This window comes from Clytia hemisphaerica, unplaced genomic scaffold, assembly GCF_902728285.1.
Source record: "Clytia hemisphaerica strain Z4C2 unplaced genomic scaffold, Clytia hemisphaerica genome assembly, whole genome shotgun sequence".
NCBI classification, from domain to species: Eukaryota; Metazoa; Cnidaria; class Hydrozoa; order Leptothecata; family Clytiidae; genus Clytia; species Clytia hemisphaerica.
Window position 1 is genome coordinate 222,946 of NW_027103704.1, and position 18,974 is coordinate 241,919.

At 36.1% G+C, this 18,974-nt stretch overlaps 2 protein-coding genes across 2 annotated transcripts in view; one reads left to right on the forward strand and one right to left on the reverse strand.

The window, feature by feature from the left end:
* The window catches only part of LOC136804063 (triosephosphate isomerase-like), a 387,417-nt gene that overhangs the window by 79,637 nt on the left and 288,806 nt on the right, over positions 1-18,974 (forward strand). The gene's annotated exons all lie outside the window — the stretch shown is intronic.
* LOC136804100 (P2X purinoceptor 7-like) lies at positions 11,316-12,658 on the reverse strand. The gene is made up of 3 exons (XM_067060845.1): positions 12,632-12,658; positions 12,296-12,409; positions 11,316-12,043 (listed from the first exon to the last, which is right to left on the reverse strand). Exons 1-3 carry the CDS (start codon positions 12,656-12,658, stop codon positions 11,543-11,545), a joined length of 642 nt encoding a protein of 213 aa, XP_066916946.1. The 3' UTR covers positions 11,316-11,542.

Sequence of the window (18,974 nt, forward strand, 5' to 3'; positions counted from 1 at the left end):
GTTTTCAATTTTTAAATTAAATAAAAAAATTATTTTAAAGCCAATTTTTCACACTTTTGATAGCGCAGATTAAGTTGAGCACAGTGATTTACAATTTATGGGAAAAAAACTTCTGAATTCTAGAATTTATTAAATTATATAAATTTTTGCCGTTCATTTTTAACATTTTTAAAATGTAATTAGGAAAAAACACCAAGCCATTGTAGTACAGTGGTAGTACATCCTTCTAAAGGAAGACCTTGGTTCGATTCCCAGCAATGGCAGATCTTACTTAGTATTTTTTTTTGTTAGATTTTTTTTAAATTTCAATTTCCAACTTTTGTGTAAATGAAGGAAACCATCGAGCCATTGTAGTATTGCTTCGATTCCCAGCAATGGCAGTTCTTATAATCCCGAAAAAGAAAAAATGCACTTCTCAAATTTCAAGTTTCACGCTGGAAATACTGCTATATGTTATTTTTTGTATGTACTCTAAATTTCAGAGAAAACGAAAGTGAATTTGACAGTTTTGAAGAACATGCTTTCAGCCAAAAGACTTGATCACATAACCTCTTTTAAACACTGTATTTCTCTGCTTTTTCTTATTTCATAGATTTTTCGACTAAACAACGACAATAACCCTAGCTAGGTAGTCTGTAACTGAGTTCAATTCTCAGTCTAGGGTAATGCTAATGCACATGTTTATCAATTGGAAAGAAGAATTGACAATAGCAAAATGAAGATAATGTGTGTTTTTATGCAATAAAAATTTAAAGCAGAATCTAAAGTTAAAAAGTTTTCCTGATTTTCCAAAATAAGAGTAGAGAAACTTAGTATGGATAAGAAAGAAATGAGAAATTATCAATTGATGAAAAGATGAAAAGAGAACCGCAACATTTCTAAGGGATAATTTCATTTGGCTGATCCTCCTAAAAAGGAAGATTGGCAATGCGCAGCAGCCTCGCAGGATTCGATCCGTAACATGCAGGGATTGACGAGGTTAATTCAATCCCTGACCCACGTCTATGCCTTGAGAGAGAAGAGTTAAAAAAGAAATGTGAAAAAGGTGAAAGAGTATTTTGGTTAGGTCTGGTTCAATTGTTTAGTTAGACATTTATAATTATAAAAAAAGTTCACTCTCCAAAAAGGACTGAAAACAAACAAATACTTTAATTGTAGAAATTTTAGCAAGACTAATTTTAGCGTTTTAGCGAGTTTTCCCTATTTTCGCTAAAATAAATCTTGCTAAAACACGCCAAATCGACAGATTGCTAAAATTTATCCGCACGAAATTTCTGGTTATATTGCCTTGATACATTTTTTAGATAGGAAGGGTTTCAGTGCAAATAAATGCAAGAAAACGAATTCAGTCAATAATGTAATACAAGTATTCGCTAAAATTTATCCACGCAAAATCTTTTGAAATTGTGATTCGCTAAAATAAATCCAAAAAAAACCAAGATTTTCCTGACTCGCTAATATACGCTAAAATTAGTCTCGCTAAAATTTCTAAAATTTCACTGACTTACTCTTAAAATTTTCAATGATTAAAATGGAAAATAAATGAGACATTTTTAGTGGCATTTCAACTTTTGCAAACAAAAATAAACTCTATAATACTGAAAAAAGCTAAATTGTACACTCTTATACATGAAGAATGTTGCTAATTTACACCTTATAATCTAAATAAATCTCTAGTTTTGAAATTTCAAATAAAATATTAAAACTTTACTCTCAAAAACTTCTGTAACTCTCGTTTGGCTGGTTAGTACAAACAATCTGTCCTGTTATTATTGAAATTATATGCAAAACGGGCTTGAATAAAAAATGTTTTGACAATTTTAAAAATCAGAATTCTAAACTTTACGTTCTTCTATTTTAAGAATCAGTCTGGGTACACAAAATAAACTTTTTGAGACTGTCAGATTAGAAAGAGCTTTAACATTATTAACAGTGAGCGCCTGGACTAGTTGTAGATAGAAATAACGGATTTGTCCAGGCAATCTCAATTGAACAGCGTCAACGATCGAACAAATCAAATTAGATCAAATGCAAGTGACTCATTGAAAATTGATTGTCGAATACAATGAAATCTCAATAGTGACAAAAATCTAGGTAAAGTTTTGTTGGTCTGATGTCCGAATGCCGTATTTTTCACTAGAGTTTTCATTGCATTCAACAATTAAATTTCAATTGGTCGATAGTGTTCAATTTGATTCTATCATTGATTCCGTTTGATTGAGAATGTCTGGATTTGTAAGGCGGCAATTTAAATTATTTTCCGTTTGCGTCACCTGACTTATCCTAAAAAACTTTTTAATCATCATCGACTACACGTTTTTGATTACTGACTTGATTCATCGGGATTTAATACGAACCACTGCACTGCAAACATATGTTCAGGCAAATTTGGGCTACGTTCGGTATATTTCAACTCCCCAAACACAAAAAAAATTACTACCGACCAACAAATTTGAAGCAGTTTGAATTATATTTTATGATGTGCACGCGAACGGAACATATTTTAGATTGCCGTCTAAACTAATAACATAATTTAACAAGGGGAAGAAATTCAAGCATTACTATTCAAGCATTCATCAGATGTTGAAGTTGGCTATCAAGAGCAAAGTCATTATAATTGTATCTTTGTAGATAAAATGACACATTTAAATGAGAGGTTCTGTAATCGTATTGCATAACGAAAGGTGTACGTACAGAAATTACAACCTCCGCATTTCCATTGTATGCTCTCTTTCGTTTTTTTGTATCGTTATCAATGACCATGCGAAAAAATCTCTTCTTGAGAAGATTTGATCCATCGAACCGAGTCGGATGGAAGATAAAAAAGGCAGTTCTTTTCCCTGTAATTGTTATTGTTGTTTTGGAAACCTTCTTTCTCTTCCCTGTGCCACGATACTCGTGACTCATCTCACTCCCATAACCAACACACAGGGCAAGAATTTTAGAAAGAATGGAGGGAGGGACGAAAATGCTCACTTGGTGAAGGAGGCCTGTCAACTTTCCTCTGCTAAGTTTGGCCATTCAAAGCACCACCATTCGAACAGTCTAAGGGCAACATATAATTTCTCCTCCAATCACACTCAAAAGAGACCAGTTTGACTTCCTGTTCTCTCCAAAACAATTTTGTGCCTTTTCTCTCCGCCATTTTGTTTGAATTCTACCGAAGTACTTTTCCTCTCCGAATGAACTTCCCGCGAAAAATCGACTTCCAAAGCTGCTTCCTGATTTGCCGAACGAGAAGATTACGTAATCGGAAAATCTTTTCCGAGTGGTAAACAAATCACGCTTTTTGACCACCGTGTTTCATTTCAAACTTGACTTCTACACAAACATGACCTTTCTGAGAGTTTGGGACTCTTTAGTGCACATTTACGAGCTTAAATTATAGTCTAATAAAAGTTATTAGAAATTATTTAGTTACAAAATAGAGAATGACTATATTCTTATTAAAATTTTTGAAGCTCGCCCTGGAGGTATTCTTATGATTTGGTATTTTTTATAAGCTTTTCTTATAAAAAAGCCTGTATGTCAAATATGCTTGTAACAAGGTAAATTCTTCTAGATGACGAAAACGATGAAAATGATGAAGATCAAACTACAGAAGTGTCACAAAATATTCATGATAATAGTATATGATTCGTACAAAAAGGTCACTTATTGCCAAAATATAGGTACTGATAAATTTTTGAGTGTATGTAGCTAGGTTGATGGGTAGCAAAATCTTTTGTTTTTTATCCAAAGAAGATAGAAAGAGCCATGACCAGGGGTTGAACCTGAATCTTATTGCAAAGGCAACCAGACAAGAACATTAATCTGCCATGGCTATGACCGACAATATCTGCGACACTAAGAAACTTTACGGGCTTCAACAGTTTTCCAGATCATAAGAGCACAGAAAATTACGTTGTTTCATGTGGAAACGATTGCCCTTGCTCTTTTGTCTACATCTACCCGAAAGATGAGGATGATAAAAGACAATGGTTGGGCTGTCTTGGTATCAAACCCCATAACCACTTGCATGGAAGCTCATGGCAAAAACAAAGGAGGATATCAGGTCCGCTCATCAATCGAACCCTATGTCAAATGTTGGTCGATGCAGTTGCATCTCATACTGGGAAGATTTCAAGGGAATTAAAAACCACTCTACCACACGAAACGTCCGGCTTGTCAACAATGAGAGTGCTTCAAGAATTTGATCAAATGAAGAAAGATATGGAAGGGAGAACAGATAGTGAATTAGTTGACCAGGAAGTTAAGGAAGATATCGAAGACTTGTTGGGACCATATACAACAGATAATCATGCTGTGATGATAGGATGTCGGCTGTTTTTGTTTTTTTTTTTGCTGCTAATTGGCAGACAAAGCTACTATCAGAATCGTCGTACCTTTTTGTGGATATTTGTTATATGCGGAACAAAGAACTACCAGGACTCATAAATATTATAGCTCCGTGCGAACAATTGAAAGGGTATGTTCCTGTTTACAGAATTTTTCTGAACAAACAAGATGCTGAGGCAATTGCATTTGCAATAAAGAAGTCATTTAATGACACCAACAAGCTACACAGCAAATTTGGAAAGGGCAAACATCTTGAGCAGTTTATGGTCGATTTCAGCGACGCTGAGGAAAATGGACTCAGGGAAGCGCTTGGAGACAAACTAATCGATAAGGTAAGATCATACTAAGTGTACGCATTAAATTCTCAAAATTGAGACGTAATTGACATTTGCATCCCCCTCAGGGGGATAATTAGCCTGGATATCCAGGCTGTAAACTATTTCACAGTCTAGTTTTTGATATTTTATGTTCTGGTTTACAGCCTGGTCTCCCTAGAGCGATTTGCATTCTCTTTAAGAAAATGCAGTCTGCTTGCTTGCGCTCACTTTGCTAAAACCGTAAATAGGATAGTCCTCCAGTTGCTAGTGAAGATAGGGCTTTCTGTTACATGAAAACATGAAAAAGAAGAAAACAGAGGCAAGTTCATTTTCCAAGAAAACATGGTTGGTCATGATTATGCATGCAAACTTTTTTATGGACGGACTTTGGTGTAATCTTTGGATGTTTTAAATAGTTTTAGATCTTGTAAGACTGCTTTTTATTAATTTCTGTTTTGCTGCCCTGGGTTGGCTAGGAAACATGGGTTTTCACTTTCATTATCTAGGGAGACCAAGCTCTATAATTTTAGAACTTTGTATGCTGAGGTAAATTTTGTTTTTTCTAAAATTTTGAGCTTGGATATCCAGGTTAGGGGACAATCCAATGTTCTGAAAATTGCAAAAGGGGGAGAATAAGGAATTTTTCCTAGAAGGGGAATTTTTCAAAGAGGTTTAATCTAGAAATCACCTCCCCGGGTGATGCTTTAGCAAGATGCTCTCTTTGTAAATTTCTAACATTAACTTTTGACATTGTATTTAAAGAACCTATCTCCGACCACAGTAATTTGTTTTGGTTGGTCTTGATAACCCAGACGAAAACGCGCCCGCATTTGTACTGTCGAGCCGAGCGAGCGAGTTAACAAATTCTGGTAAATGTTTTAAAATGGCTACGGGAGATTTTTGTCAAAACTTATGTTTTGAAATCGAAAAAATGCAGATTATTTGGAGTCGTATACTACACAATTTTGCCCTAGAAACATTTTGATGAGCTTTTCACAGCTGCATCTTAATTTTCTAAGGATAACTCACAGTGATTGGAAAGATATTTGTGGATAAAGTAGTCAATCTGGAAAAGTGCAAAACGGACTGTTTTAGCAATATAGATGTATGCTCAAACTTTTCACTTTTCACTCAGCTTTTCACTTGCATTTCAGAAAAGATATGTAAAATTTAATAAAATGACAAAACAAGGCAAGAGGATTTGGTTAGTTGAAACCACTTTTAATGTTTGGTTCAAAAGGAAAATTGAACATGGTTATGGGGAAAAATCACACAGTCAATTTGCTGGATATCTGCTCACTTTATTGCCATTGGATCAGTCAGCTCTCTGGAGTGAAACAGAAGAAGAAATTACAATGGTTGAATCCCAAAACAGCGAAGACGATGATGTTGATATCACTGGATTAACTGGGAATACTTCTGTTGACCAACAACAAAACACAAGACTGTAAGTGTGATCATCTCTCCAGATATTTCTGAAGACTTTTGGACCTGAATGTGTGTTGTTTTGTAGAATAGCCCAGAAGGTCGTCATTGATAACTAATCTATATTCACAGTTCTTTTGACCTATAAATTAATTATTCCAGACTCTCCCACTCGATACAATCAATAACTTTTTTCAATCGATCGATTGGATATCGAGCCTTCTTTGAATTTCCCAGACGATCTCAATCGAACGGAATCGACGATTGAACAAATCGAACGCAATCGACCGATTGAATTTCGATTGTCGAACGCAATCGAATCTCAATCGAACGGCGAGATTCTAGGTAATATTCGATTGGTTCGATTGCCATTTTAGCGTTCGATGTTATTCGATATCCGTCGAGTACGTTCGATCTTGTTCGATTACGTTCGATGCCTTCAATCGAACCAATCGAATTTGAAAATTGCGGTAATATTCGATTTTTAGGAAACAGTGCTTGGAATTTTTTGAAGAAACAATGACAGCTTCAGAAAATGAGGACGTTCTGACTGCATCTGAGGTTTCTGACAATTCTGCAGATGAAGCAACTGATACAGCCAGTGAACATTCTGATGAAGTACTAGATTCTGATATTGATAATTTGGAAGAGTACTTGTAAGTAAATTTTGTTGTGTTAAATTGTGCTATCACCCACCCGCGGCTTGGTATACTAGAATTGTGGCTTTTAACATTCATAAACAATGTCTCTAAAAATGAAAAATTTATCCACTCATTGATTTCTCAAACAATTTTAGTACTTTCAACCAGAAATAAGCATACTGAATACGTTTCAATATTCAGGTCAGCAAAAAGAGAAGCTTCAGATGTCGAGATGGATGATACTGATGCTATTGATTTCACGATCTTACCTGAAGCAATCGTGGTATTGGACCAACCTGAGGGGCAAGATGAATCATGCCACCAAACAACTTTTGCAGCTATTGACATTGATAAATCTATGAATGATCCAACAGACGCAAACATAAACCAAACAACGTACACAAATCTTGACATGAGTTTATCAATGAATGAATCCATTAATGCAAATATAAATCTTATTGGTAAGGTTAATTTAAAGTATTGTTATGGTCTAGAGAGAAAGTAAAGTCAATATAATTTATCAAAATTTGTGCTTGTGTGGCACTGGAATGAGAGAAATTTGCTCTCTTTTTGTTTAAAAGCTTGCATTTTAAGCAAAAATATTGTACTTTTTTTAAACTTGTAAGAATGTCCTCAACTCTCACCTGTCATACATTATCATTCGGTTCTTTGTCTCATCCCCCTACATAAGAGGGGTGCTCAAACTGTTGTGGCCCCTCGTTGTAGCCACAAATTTTATTGTGTTTAAATTTTATTTTTTTCAGAAGCGCCACTGGAAGGTAATGCTGCCCATATCCGTGATAAATTTCAGTCTTGCTTTGATGACCTATGCTCAACAGGGGGTGATGAAGTATTGGATGTTGATAAAGAACGAGTAATTGTTTCGTTGGAGAAGTTGGTCAAGCTGCGTGGGGATGTTTGTCAACATCAGCTAGAGGACGGGTTTTGCGACGAGAAAGTCTCTTTCATGTGGATGAAGGGAAGAGGAACATGCAAAACGTTGAGATGGAGTTGTCCCAAAAATCATTATGGGAAATGGGAATCTTCTGATATAATTGCTTACAGAGACAAACGACCAATCTATCTGAATGACCTCCTTCTTTCAAGTGGTATTGTCTTAACTGGCAATAACTGGACCAAATGTGATACACTCTTCAAAGCATTGAAAGTCAATGTTCTTGGTAGAAACGCCTTTCATCGAATGCAGAACCTATTCATCTCTCCTGAAATACGTGAATTCTGGGATTCTATGCATTCAAGTATATTGAAAGTACTTGGAGATTACGATGACGTAGGGCTTAGTGGTGATGGAAGATCTGACTCTCCAGGACACTGTGCGCGCTATTGCACTTATGTAATGATGGACCATGTTTTAAGTATAGTGGTGGACTTGGCTGTACTTGATTGCAGAGAAACGGAAGGAATTTCCACAAGGATGGAAAAAGAGGGTCTTGTAAGACTCTTGAAGAAATTACAAGATAAACTCCATATCTCTGAAGTTACGACAGATGCTTCTTCCTCAGTTATAAAAGCAGTCAGGGAACTGAAGGATCAATACCCGAGTCTTTCAAAATTAGTTCACTCTCTGGACACCTGGCACAAAGCCAAGTCTCTGCGAAAGGCACTTTCAGCCGCAGGCAAAACCAAAGAAGGTGAACCGTTATCAGTTTGGTCCGAGCCTATTGTTAATCATTTCTGGCACTGTTGTCAAAACTGCAACACTGACTTGGACAAATTAAAGGTAATTTACTCGTTTCAATTCGAATTTTATTTTGATTTACTTTCATAGGAAAATGTACATCACCCGGTAGGTTTACTCAGATATTTGACTTGGGATGGTGTGACAACAATTTTTAGAAGGTTGAAGTTGTTTTTAAAGGTTTTTGACTGTTCATAGTCTCTGGAGGAGTCAAGACTCCCTTACATAGGAAGACCCCCCCCCCCACTCTGCTGACGTTACGCATTTTGACCAAAAACCTGGACTCTCATTTCTGTTTTATACATTGCAGCAGCCAATGGAATTTAAGTTTTCTTCCCGCAAAAAGTTTTACAGCAACATTTTAGAAAATTTTCATGGATTTGGATATCTAACTAGATTTCAATTTTTATATTTTAGGATATGTGGCTTGGTGTCCTGCACCATGTATGTGGTGAGCACGTATGGGCAACAGGTGAATGCTCCCATGGAGAACTTCATAAAGATGACGAAAAGAAAACTCCCTTGGCCAAAGATTCTAAAGCTATGGAATTGCTGGGAAAGATCGTATTGGATCGTACTTTTGTAGATCATTTAAAGTTCTACACACGATTCAGGTGAGGATCTAATTTTACTATTTTAGATAATCCATCTTGTCCATATCAGAAAGATCGCTTTGAAACTTCACAGATTTTCCAAGTCTCTCCCCCAATTTCCGCTTATATAATCACCTTGCATTAAAATGATGAAAAGGAACTCACTGGGAGTAAATTCTGAAACTGAATTTAAAGTCATGATTTGTTTTTCTTTCATAGACACACTGGCCCAATTGAGAATTTCAACAGCATGATGCTCAAATACGCTCCTAAACGTAACGCATTTGAATTTCAGTATTATACTGACCGGATGTACCTGGCTGCTGTGGACCATAATTTGCACCTTTTTCGCGAAAATCTGAAAACCAAAAGTGGACGACAAATTTACGCAAGGAAATATGGCAAAAGGACTAAAAGGTGGCACGCACAACCACTTAAGGCACCTAAATCCTACCCTCACACCTCTACAATTATGGCTAAGATTATCAAAAGACGGAAGAACTATACAAATCCTTTGCCACCTCGAGCAACTAAATTACCCAATGATCCAAAGCTTATATTACCAACCATTGGTGGCAAACCTCCGAGTACCAGGATACTTATAAAAGAACATATATCTAGAGTAGATCAAAGTAAATGATGCATCAGTACTTTTCATTTTATATTCTATTTAACGTATGACACTGTATGACATTTAATTTTTTTATTTTATTCTTCCTTTAGTTCAATGAATTGAAATTTTTAGAAAAGAATTTGACACTTTGTGGCTTTGAAAATTACTAATAAAGGGCTTCTCAAAACTGTGTTACAACATCTTCTAGATTTTAGTTCGGACAGGAGGTTTAATGGGTAATTTCTCATTTTTATTTATTTTTGTAAATTTATGTATATGTTAACAAACATTGTATAAAAACGAAGGTGTAAACTACAGTAAGCACAGTGTCTATAATTTCATACTTCATCCAAAATCAATTTTCTTCGTTTTCTTCAGTCCTGCCAATATTGAGAAAAATCACCGTGGATTATGGTATCCCTAATTTTTTGACACTCTTTTGGTCTTCTTTGAGTTAAATTTCTGATACCCGATTACTTTTGAATTTTTTGTATTCCACTGCGCATTAGTTCGGCAAAATGGGTTTTTCCTGAAAAAAATTGTATAACGGGGGTGGAGAATATAACAATTTTCAGTGATATAACCTTCCCGGACAAAGTGACTTTTGACCCTCCCCCCGGACAACGTGAAATTACCCCCGGACAAGGCAAATTTAGACGAATTTTTACTACGGACAATATATCCCCCACCCGGGGTGTACGAACATTTTCTGGGGGTGTCCATTGCAAAGATCCGCAACGTTGCGTACACAAACGCCGGTTGAATTTACCGCCAGATTTTGAAAAAATGTACAACTCGAATACAAAGAAACCGCTCTATTCAATCCGTCGGCAAAAATGTGTCGCATATTTTGCAACGTTGCCATTTGAAGTGCGCGATTTTGAAAGGGAAGGGTGAAAATTTTACTTTTGGGTTGTACTTCAAAATACACATGCTTTAGAATACCCGTCAAGGCCATGCGATCTTGATTTCGGTTCGAAGGCAAGAGCCGCGAAATTATGCAACGGTAAAACTGCGGAATTCGACAACGCAAAAGTTTCGCAATTTCGCAACGTTTCGGGTCCATGCAATTTTCCGAATTGTCAGGATCTTATTCTTTTCGTGTCAAGCTCAACTTAACAGGTTGAAGATTTAAATGAACCAATCGCTTTGATTTACTTTAGGCGTACAAACTTTCGCGAGCATAAACTTTCGCGAATCGCCTCGTTGAGAATTTTCAAAGACATTTACTTTCGCGAAAGAGGCCAAAATTCGCAAAAGTTTCTGCTCGCGAAAGTTTGTACGCCTAAAGTAAATCAAAGCGATTTGTTTGAAAATATTCTGGTATGAGTTGTTTTGAAAAAATACACGCCTTTTTATAAGAATAGTGCCTATAAGAATATCAGGGTGAAAATGGACTAAATAGTGAAAAAATAAATAGATACAGGCTGGCAAAAAGAAGGAAGCATAGTTTTACACAGGAGATGAGTTGTTGCGTAAGAAAAAATATTTCTGATACGTGAATAAATAACACAATATAAAAAACTAAATATTTACAATAAGAGTTTTTTTACCCAAAAATATATAACAAAAGAAACTATATACTGACTTCAAGAAGTCGTTCATGAAAACAATCTCTTCAAAAATTTGATCACAATATTTACATAAAAACACGAGAGAAAGAAATAGAATGAAACCCATTTCATAAATGAAACCATTATTGATGTGATTTTCTTGGAAAAGGTCATTGGGCGAGCCAAAATGCATTATTTAACCTTGTTCTTAACTTTTCTGGATACTAAAAAGATCTGTAAAATATTCATTCTATATAAAAATCAAAATAGCAAAAACTTTCAAAAATACAGTACTAAAAATAGCAATGTACAAAAATAAGCATGTTTAAAAAATGTAAATTCAAGAGTCATAGATTTTAATGTTCAGTTAGGTTTATATCCAAGGTAAATACCATTAGGACTTGGAAACTCAGACCTCACCTTTAAAACACAGCAAGATGGAACCACTCTCCTATTGTTCTTTCCAAGCCGACCATACTTCCACAGGGTAAATTGACGATATGCTGCTTTTCTTAGTTCTCGTGTCTCAAAATTCCATACGTCTGCACGGACATCACACCTAGCTTTGATATTTAGCACCAACAAATCTTCATCCAAACAATACTTATTAAACTTTGTTAATTTGGAAACACAATGTTTATGCATACAGCATTTATTTTCTATCAATGTAGGCATCTCTTTGCACTTCCCACATTTACACCAAGAAGGTGCCAAAATGACTGGCTCACCAGGCTCTGGTTCTGGTGTTTCATCCTTGGCTTCTGCAAGATTGTCCTTCAAGGCTTGGAGGGAGCCATTCCCATGGTTATTAGCCACAATTAGCATCTCCATGAGGTCCTCTCGTGACAATGAATCTAAGAAGGCCTAAAAGGAATTGAAAATTTATGTGAAAAGCAATAAACCAGAAAAGTGAACATAGTCATTTTTAGTCACAAAACTTGATTACCCCCTAGTGGCAACTTTTGAAAATCCCAAATTGAAGCTCCCTACTCCTAAGGGGGATGAAGCTATGAATATATTTGAGAATAGAGATGATTCTGGTTGTTTTTTAGTTAAACCAGCGTCACAGCTTTCCAGAAACATAACTGGTGGTGGTAAAAACTTATAGATACTAACCCTAATTTTTCGTTCTGCTATTTCCAACTCCTCTTCCATCAAAATAAAGCCATCTGATCGATTTTGAACAGTTTGATTGGAGTTGGCATCACCAGCTTGTTTATTAAGGTTGATCTGGAAATGAAATTTGAAAAGATATATAGTCTACTGTACGAGTTCTCTTGCTAAAGAACATCTAAAATGTTACCGTGAGATTGGGTAACTTGCATCAGTAGAGGGAAACTTACATAGCCATAAAATGACTGACCAATCAATTCAGCAAAATTTCAAAACAAATGAACGCAGCTCTACTCTACCATTTTTGTTTTGATTTAACTTTGTATTTTAATGACCAGCCAGGTCAATCGTTCGAGGACTATGCATGTTAACCTCCACTGAAGCAAGTTACCGATCTCACAGTAGATCACTAGTATATTCTGTTTTGAGTTTTAGTGTAATTACGTTTAAAAAGATCCTCAGGTCAGCTAGAACAAACTAATTTACAAGAATATAGAGCTTCTAACCGTTTTTGTGGTGCGGACTGTGTTTTGCGTCATTGTAGGTCCTCCATTCTTGCAGCCAGCTACAAGTTCTTTCTTGCGCCATACTCCACATTGACATAATTCATTACAGTTCTCTCCCCTCGTCTTACAAGGACAGCCACCTTTCCCTGTCTTTCCTTCTTTTTTGCTGCACATTGATTTGCATTTGCAGAATCTCTAATAAGTAAATAAACCATGGATTTAGAAAACATACAAACAAAGGTTATCTTTCTTGTTTCAGTGCTGTGTGTCATGTATCTACTACACATCCAATTCAAAGAAAAATGTGCTTGACATGTGGTGTTGTGCTGCACACTGAACAAAAATAATTCAATGTGAGGGAGAAAATAAAAAAACGACAATTTGCACATAATAAAGCAAGTTCAAGGGGTCAGATCTTTTATATAAAAGCAGCAACTTTTTATAGAATCCCTTCTTGTCAAAAACATCAAAATAATACAAAGTAAAGTGAAAGTACCTTTCCGTTTGACACAGTTTCCATTTTATTACAATAACAATATCACTTCAGAATTTGCATATATAGATATGTTATTTGAATGGGTTGGGCTCTATCTATCATATATCACTTCAGATTATCTAAACAGCTTTTTATCTTATCCTTGTGTTGTAACTTGTCTCCTCGCTTCCCCGCCAAAACTGAGAAATCAGAGCTAGTTTGATGACAAAAATGGCGCACAGACTGGGTCGAGTAATAATGCGCCATATTTGTTGATGTTTTGATTTTACAATAGAAACTCGCTTACACCCGTTTTGACAATTCAAGTGAGCGCGTTTTTCGTCTGGGCTATCGAAACAAACCAAAACACGTTACTGTGGTCGGAGATAGGTTCTTTAACAGTTCTATGTATCCTTTTATTAATTATTCAATGTCAAACCTTTGATTGTGTATTTTTACACTGTGAACGGATGTGCAAAGATTTCAGAAATTCGACGACGCTTATAACTTATATCAAAATATGAGGTGGTAACCCCCTTCCAAACTATGATTGACAAATGCTATTGTATAAAAGCAGCACTAAGAACCTTCAACTTCTCTCTACTAAGGGTGACTTTTGATTTTTAGCTTGGCTATACCCGGCATATACCCGTAATATCTCTTACCCTATAATACTCATTCATCTGTTTTTGTTTAGATCATAAGAGGCTGCGAGTTTCATTTCGCATAAACAACACTGAAAGTAGCCAAACTTGTCACAGAAACGGAAAGTCAATTTAACTTTTTTGTGGCCCTTGCAAAACAGATACCCAAATGTAACAGTCAGCAAACTGTATTGCTAATTTTTTATGTTCTTAAAGGAGAACAACCAATCAGACAAGTTGCACACCTTTTAGAGCTCAACAACATTGATGTCATCAGTAATGAATCCTGCTCAAAGTTTGTGTCAACAAATCTGTATGACATAAAACAAGCTGTTACCATTGGAAAGCTACTGAAATTTTTTTTGAATTTGGACCACCACATAATGCAAAATGGGAGAAGGCTTATTTTGTTTTCCGAGGGTTTAGAGGGCGCATATCAGCAAGATGCGTAGTAGTCTACACAATAGACAGCTCCAGGCTTTTAGGCCCTCCTCTTGGTCTATAGGTTTTTGTGTGCCTGAGCAATAATGACCCCCCAAGATTTGTAAACAATCTTATATAAAAAGTGACGTAATAGTTTCTTTGATTGACAAGATGTAGAACAAAAACAAAAGAAAGTTATCACAGCTAATTGGCTAGACAGGAGACCCGTCGTGTTTTTTTTAATAATTTGATGTACACAAGACGGGTTCGAGCTGTGAGTCCAATATTGGACTCACATTTTTTACAGTGGGAAATTGGAATTTAGCGCTGTCCTCACTTACTAAAATAAAAACCAAATTTCGAAAGTTGCGCTTTCTCTAAGAAAGTGTGACCAGTAAAAGAATAACAAAATTTGATTGGCTATGTTTTCAACCGTTATTAGGATCTGAGAAATTCAAACTCTCAGCCCATACCATGCTATACATTTCGCCATCAGTTTATCAAAGAAGAAATCATAGCATGGATTCCCAGGCTACTAATTGGCCGACAAAGTTTATTGTTTTATTTTTATTGTTTCAAAAAGAAATCATAATGCGCATGTGCGGATTGCCTTAAATGGAAAGAATTTCTCAATAGCAATTTAGGAAGGAAATTGGTTCCAAATCGGAAAAGACATTTTATCAACGCTAATAATTTTGAATATCAGCTGGAAGAGGATGATGACGAGGGAAATGAAAATATTTTTCTGCGAGAAGAATGGATGGATATAGCAGATGTAAATTTCACAAGACCAAATAATATTATAACTGATGATAATCAATATTGGGCTGAAATATCAAATTCCTTTACACTAGAACAAATCAACGTCATGCCCTTTTGGATCGAGGGCCAGAAAAAAACATATGAAAACTTGCAAGTAGAATACAGCCTTTTTAATATAAATAAACCAGCCGAGGCTGAAAGGTCAGCCAATAGAGGTTAGCTAGATAGCTTTAATAAGTGGGTTAACAGATGTAAGAGATGTACTGAAACAGAGTAGACTAAAAATGTTGAATAATGTACGAAATGTGAAGCATTTGATAACTTGATTTAAAATTATTTAACGAGAAGCTCAAAGTATACTTCTCTTTAGCATTGTAGCACTGTTTTTATGACATCAAACAATTAAGCTATAGTTCATTACTACAAAATAAAAGAGAAACATAGTGTAACTTTTTGTTAATTTCATTCCAGTCAGTTATGATACTAGAAATAAATAAGAAAATTGCCAATACGTCAGAACCAAAAATGAAGATATCCATCAAATATACATAGAAACTGTACTTTTTGTTTTACTTGATAAAACTCCAATAACACTTTCAACTAACAAGCTACAAACTTTAAGTCACAAAGCGCAAACTCCAGAAAAACACAATTTGCATCAAAAACTTTGCAAAACGTAGTTCATATTTATAACATTTCAACAGGAACTGTATTTTGGTAGACTTGGTCAAATTACAGAAACCATTTGTCAGTTGTCTGCAAGGCCAATGAGGTATGTAAAAACTGACTGCTATTCAGTCAAAGCCAAAAATTGGCAAGGTCAGAAAAACATAATTTGCGTCCAGAACTGTTGAACAAATTGTTTAGTTTTTTAATTATTCAAAGTCAAAAAGCCATTTGTCGTAACTTTCTGCAATTCCATTAGAAACAAGTGATACATTTATGGACCTACCTGAATGAAAAATGAACACGTGAACAATTCCTATGATTCAATCCCGAGAAAAGTTGGTAACAGACGAACGGACGGACAGACGAACGAACACAGGTTAATTTATAGGACCTCCAGGTAGGGCGGTCATCGAAAAAATGCTCTGTTCGCGTCGCAACGAGTGTTAAAAATGCATGCAGGCGGACGGGCGGCCAAAAAGATTCCCGGGTTTTTTTTAATCGCGCCAGTAACTCAGGGGCGGGTGGTAACGCGAGCAAAAAAATTTTTCGATGGTCGTCAGAGCAATTGAGAAAAAAGCTATACTTTAAAAGAACAAATTGCTTTTCCTAGATTTTTTTCCGCATCTCCGCACCGGAAAATCAGCGGAAAATTTGATGCGGGCGGGTGACGCGAATAGAAAATTTTTTCAATGACCGCCTAGGTCCAAAAATGTGACTGATCATTGTCCTACTTCGCACTTGAAGCAAAATCACAAAATCTTGAAAAACACAATTTGCATCCGGGGCCGTCCATATAGTACGTACGCAAAGATTTTCCAAATATTTGACACCCCCTCCCCCCTTGTACCCAGAGAACAATGGAAATGACTTCGTTTAAACAATAGATGTACGCTTTTGCTAAACCCCCTCTCCCCCCTTCACTGCGTACGTACTATATGGATGGCCCCTCCAGTCTGCGTAAATAAATTTTGTAGTTTAGTACCGTCAAGTTACACAACATGCACACAACCATCTTGAAGACTTTGCTGGTCTCAAATGATAATCGAAAGCAAAACTTAAAATTCATAACTATGCAGGGAAGCTCATTTTTCCTCCGTTTTGCTTTAAACTCGCTTTTGATTGGTCCATGATTTTGGGCGATTGATTTACCGCCTTGGCGGAATAAACACACGACCATAATAAATAAATTCAACAGGGCAGCGGTGTAGCAATTAATTTCAACTGGGAGTCCTCTCTTCTGTGCCAAGCACTGGCAGTGTTTTTTAAACTTTAAAACAATGTTAAATGAAGACCAGATTGATCTGTTTTTTATGGCTGTGCAAGTTGTGACGAGAGTGTGCATGTTGTGTAACTTGACGGCAGCCCGCTTTCTGCAAGTCTGATAAGAGATATCTATAAACTGTTATCGCCATTCATTCCATTCCATTATTCAGTCAAAACGTGTGCCAAGGTTAGAAAAGGTTAGAAAAGCACAATCTGCGTCTGGAACTGCGTGAAAAATAGTTTGATCAATTTCAACAAGAACTGTATACATTAATATTAATATAAATGATCAAATTCCAAAGATCATTTGTCATAATTTTGCAAGTCCAATAATAGGAGATGTGATGTCATCATTTCATTTGGTTCCCGTCATCTGACCGACCCTGATTTACGGTCAGCAGGTAGAGTTGGAGAGTAGTCGGAAAGCTTTTCCGCTGCTTTGCTGGATTTCCACTGTCGACCTCTGCACGCTCTGTGTTTACAAGTTTTCAAATCGAAGTAGAGAGCCGCATGCTAATGGAGAGTAAACCAAAAACAACAGTTTATCCACGGTTTCTCAATTTTAAAATTCGGATCAGTCCACACGGATTCCCTTTCAACAAGATGTAGCTACTTCTTAACAGAAAAATATTTTCGACCGACCGACCGACCGAACGACTCCCACTTTTTAAAGTAGAAATGACGGGAACCAAACAATTTTTTGCGATTCGCCTTATCACAAACACGTCCAAGTCCAAAAAAGCACGATTGCATCCGGTCTTTATCAAATTTATACAGTAGCTGTACTTTTGTAAACTTTATCAAATTCCAATAACATTATAACACCATCAATCCCCCTAGAGGCAAACAAGAAAAATATGTTTTTATTGCAAAAACTATTAAAAAGCAGCAATAAAAAGTATCAGAAAATTCAACATAAACAAAAACTTGAGCAAACGACTTTAACATTTAAACCTTCAAAAGATGTAGAAAAAGAATCCCCTTGATGAAAATCCTGTGTTTGATTTGCCGAGTTAAAAAATAAATGACAGAAATTGAAGCTTGCAACAGATTTACACTGGAAATACTTTGGTACAACACTTATCACATCTGACTTTATCGCTTGAGCCGCCATCTTGAAACACTACATTATGATCTGTAAAAACAACGCACGCTAAAAGTACCCAAAAAAGTTAACCCGATCGGAAGAAAGTTTAGAAATCAATATGAGATCGGAAAATCGAATTTTTTTTTTGCCGTCCCTTACGAATTCCAGGAAATCCAAAAGCATTTTACAGATATTTCAAACACATTCCATAAAATAAAATCCTTTAACATAGTTCAAAAGCATTTCAAAATTAAAGAACGCAATTCAAATACAATTCAAAAGTAAAGAAAAAATGAATTGTATTTGAAACTTCTTTTCCTGAAAGCATTTCAAAGAAAATTCAAATTTTTGAGCAATGAAATGTTTTTGAATTGTTTAAACAACTTTCCTGGAAACATTTCAGAGACAATCCAAGTTCGAAATGTCCTGATTGAAGATGATGAAGGGGGGCCTGCTGAGAGGGGTAGAAGAACTGCTGCTGAAAAAATGCGCGTAGGAGAAGGGCAATAGAAACTCCTCAGGAAGCTCAACAGCGAAGAGCAAGGAATGCTCAAAGAATGAGAACTGTGCGTGCTAATGAAAATGAACAGCAGACTCAGCAGCGCAGACAACTTGTTTTAGGAATAGGCGTGCAAATGAAAATGAGCAGCAGACGCAGGAGCGCAGACAAGTTGAATTAGAGCGTGCTAGAGACAGGCGTGCAAATGAAAATGAAACACAACAGCATAGGCAAAGGAATATTAATGCTCAAATTGAAAGGAATAGGCGCGCAAATGAAAATATTGAGCAAGGGCATCAAAGGAGGCAAGCAAATGTAGAGCGAAACAGAAATATTCGTGAAAACGAAAACGAG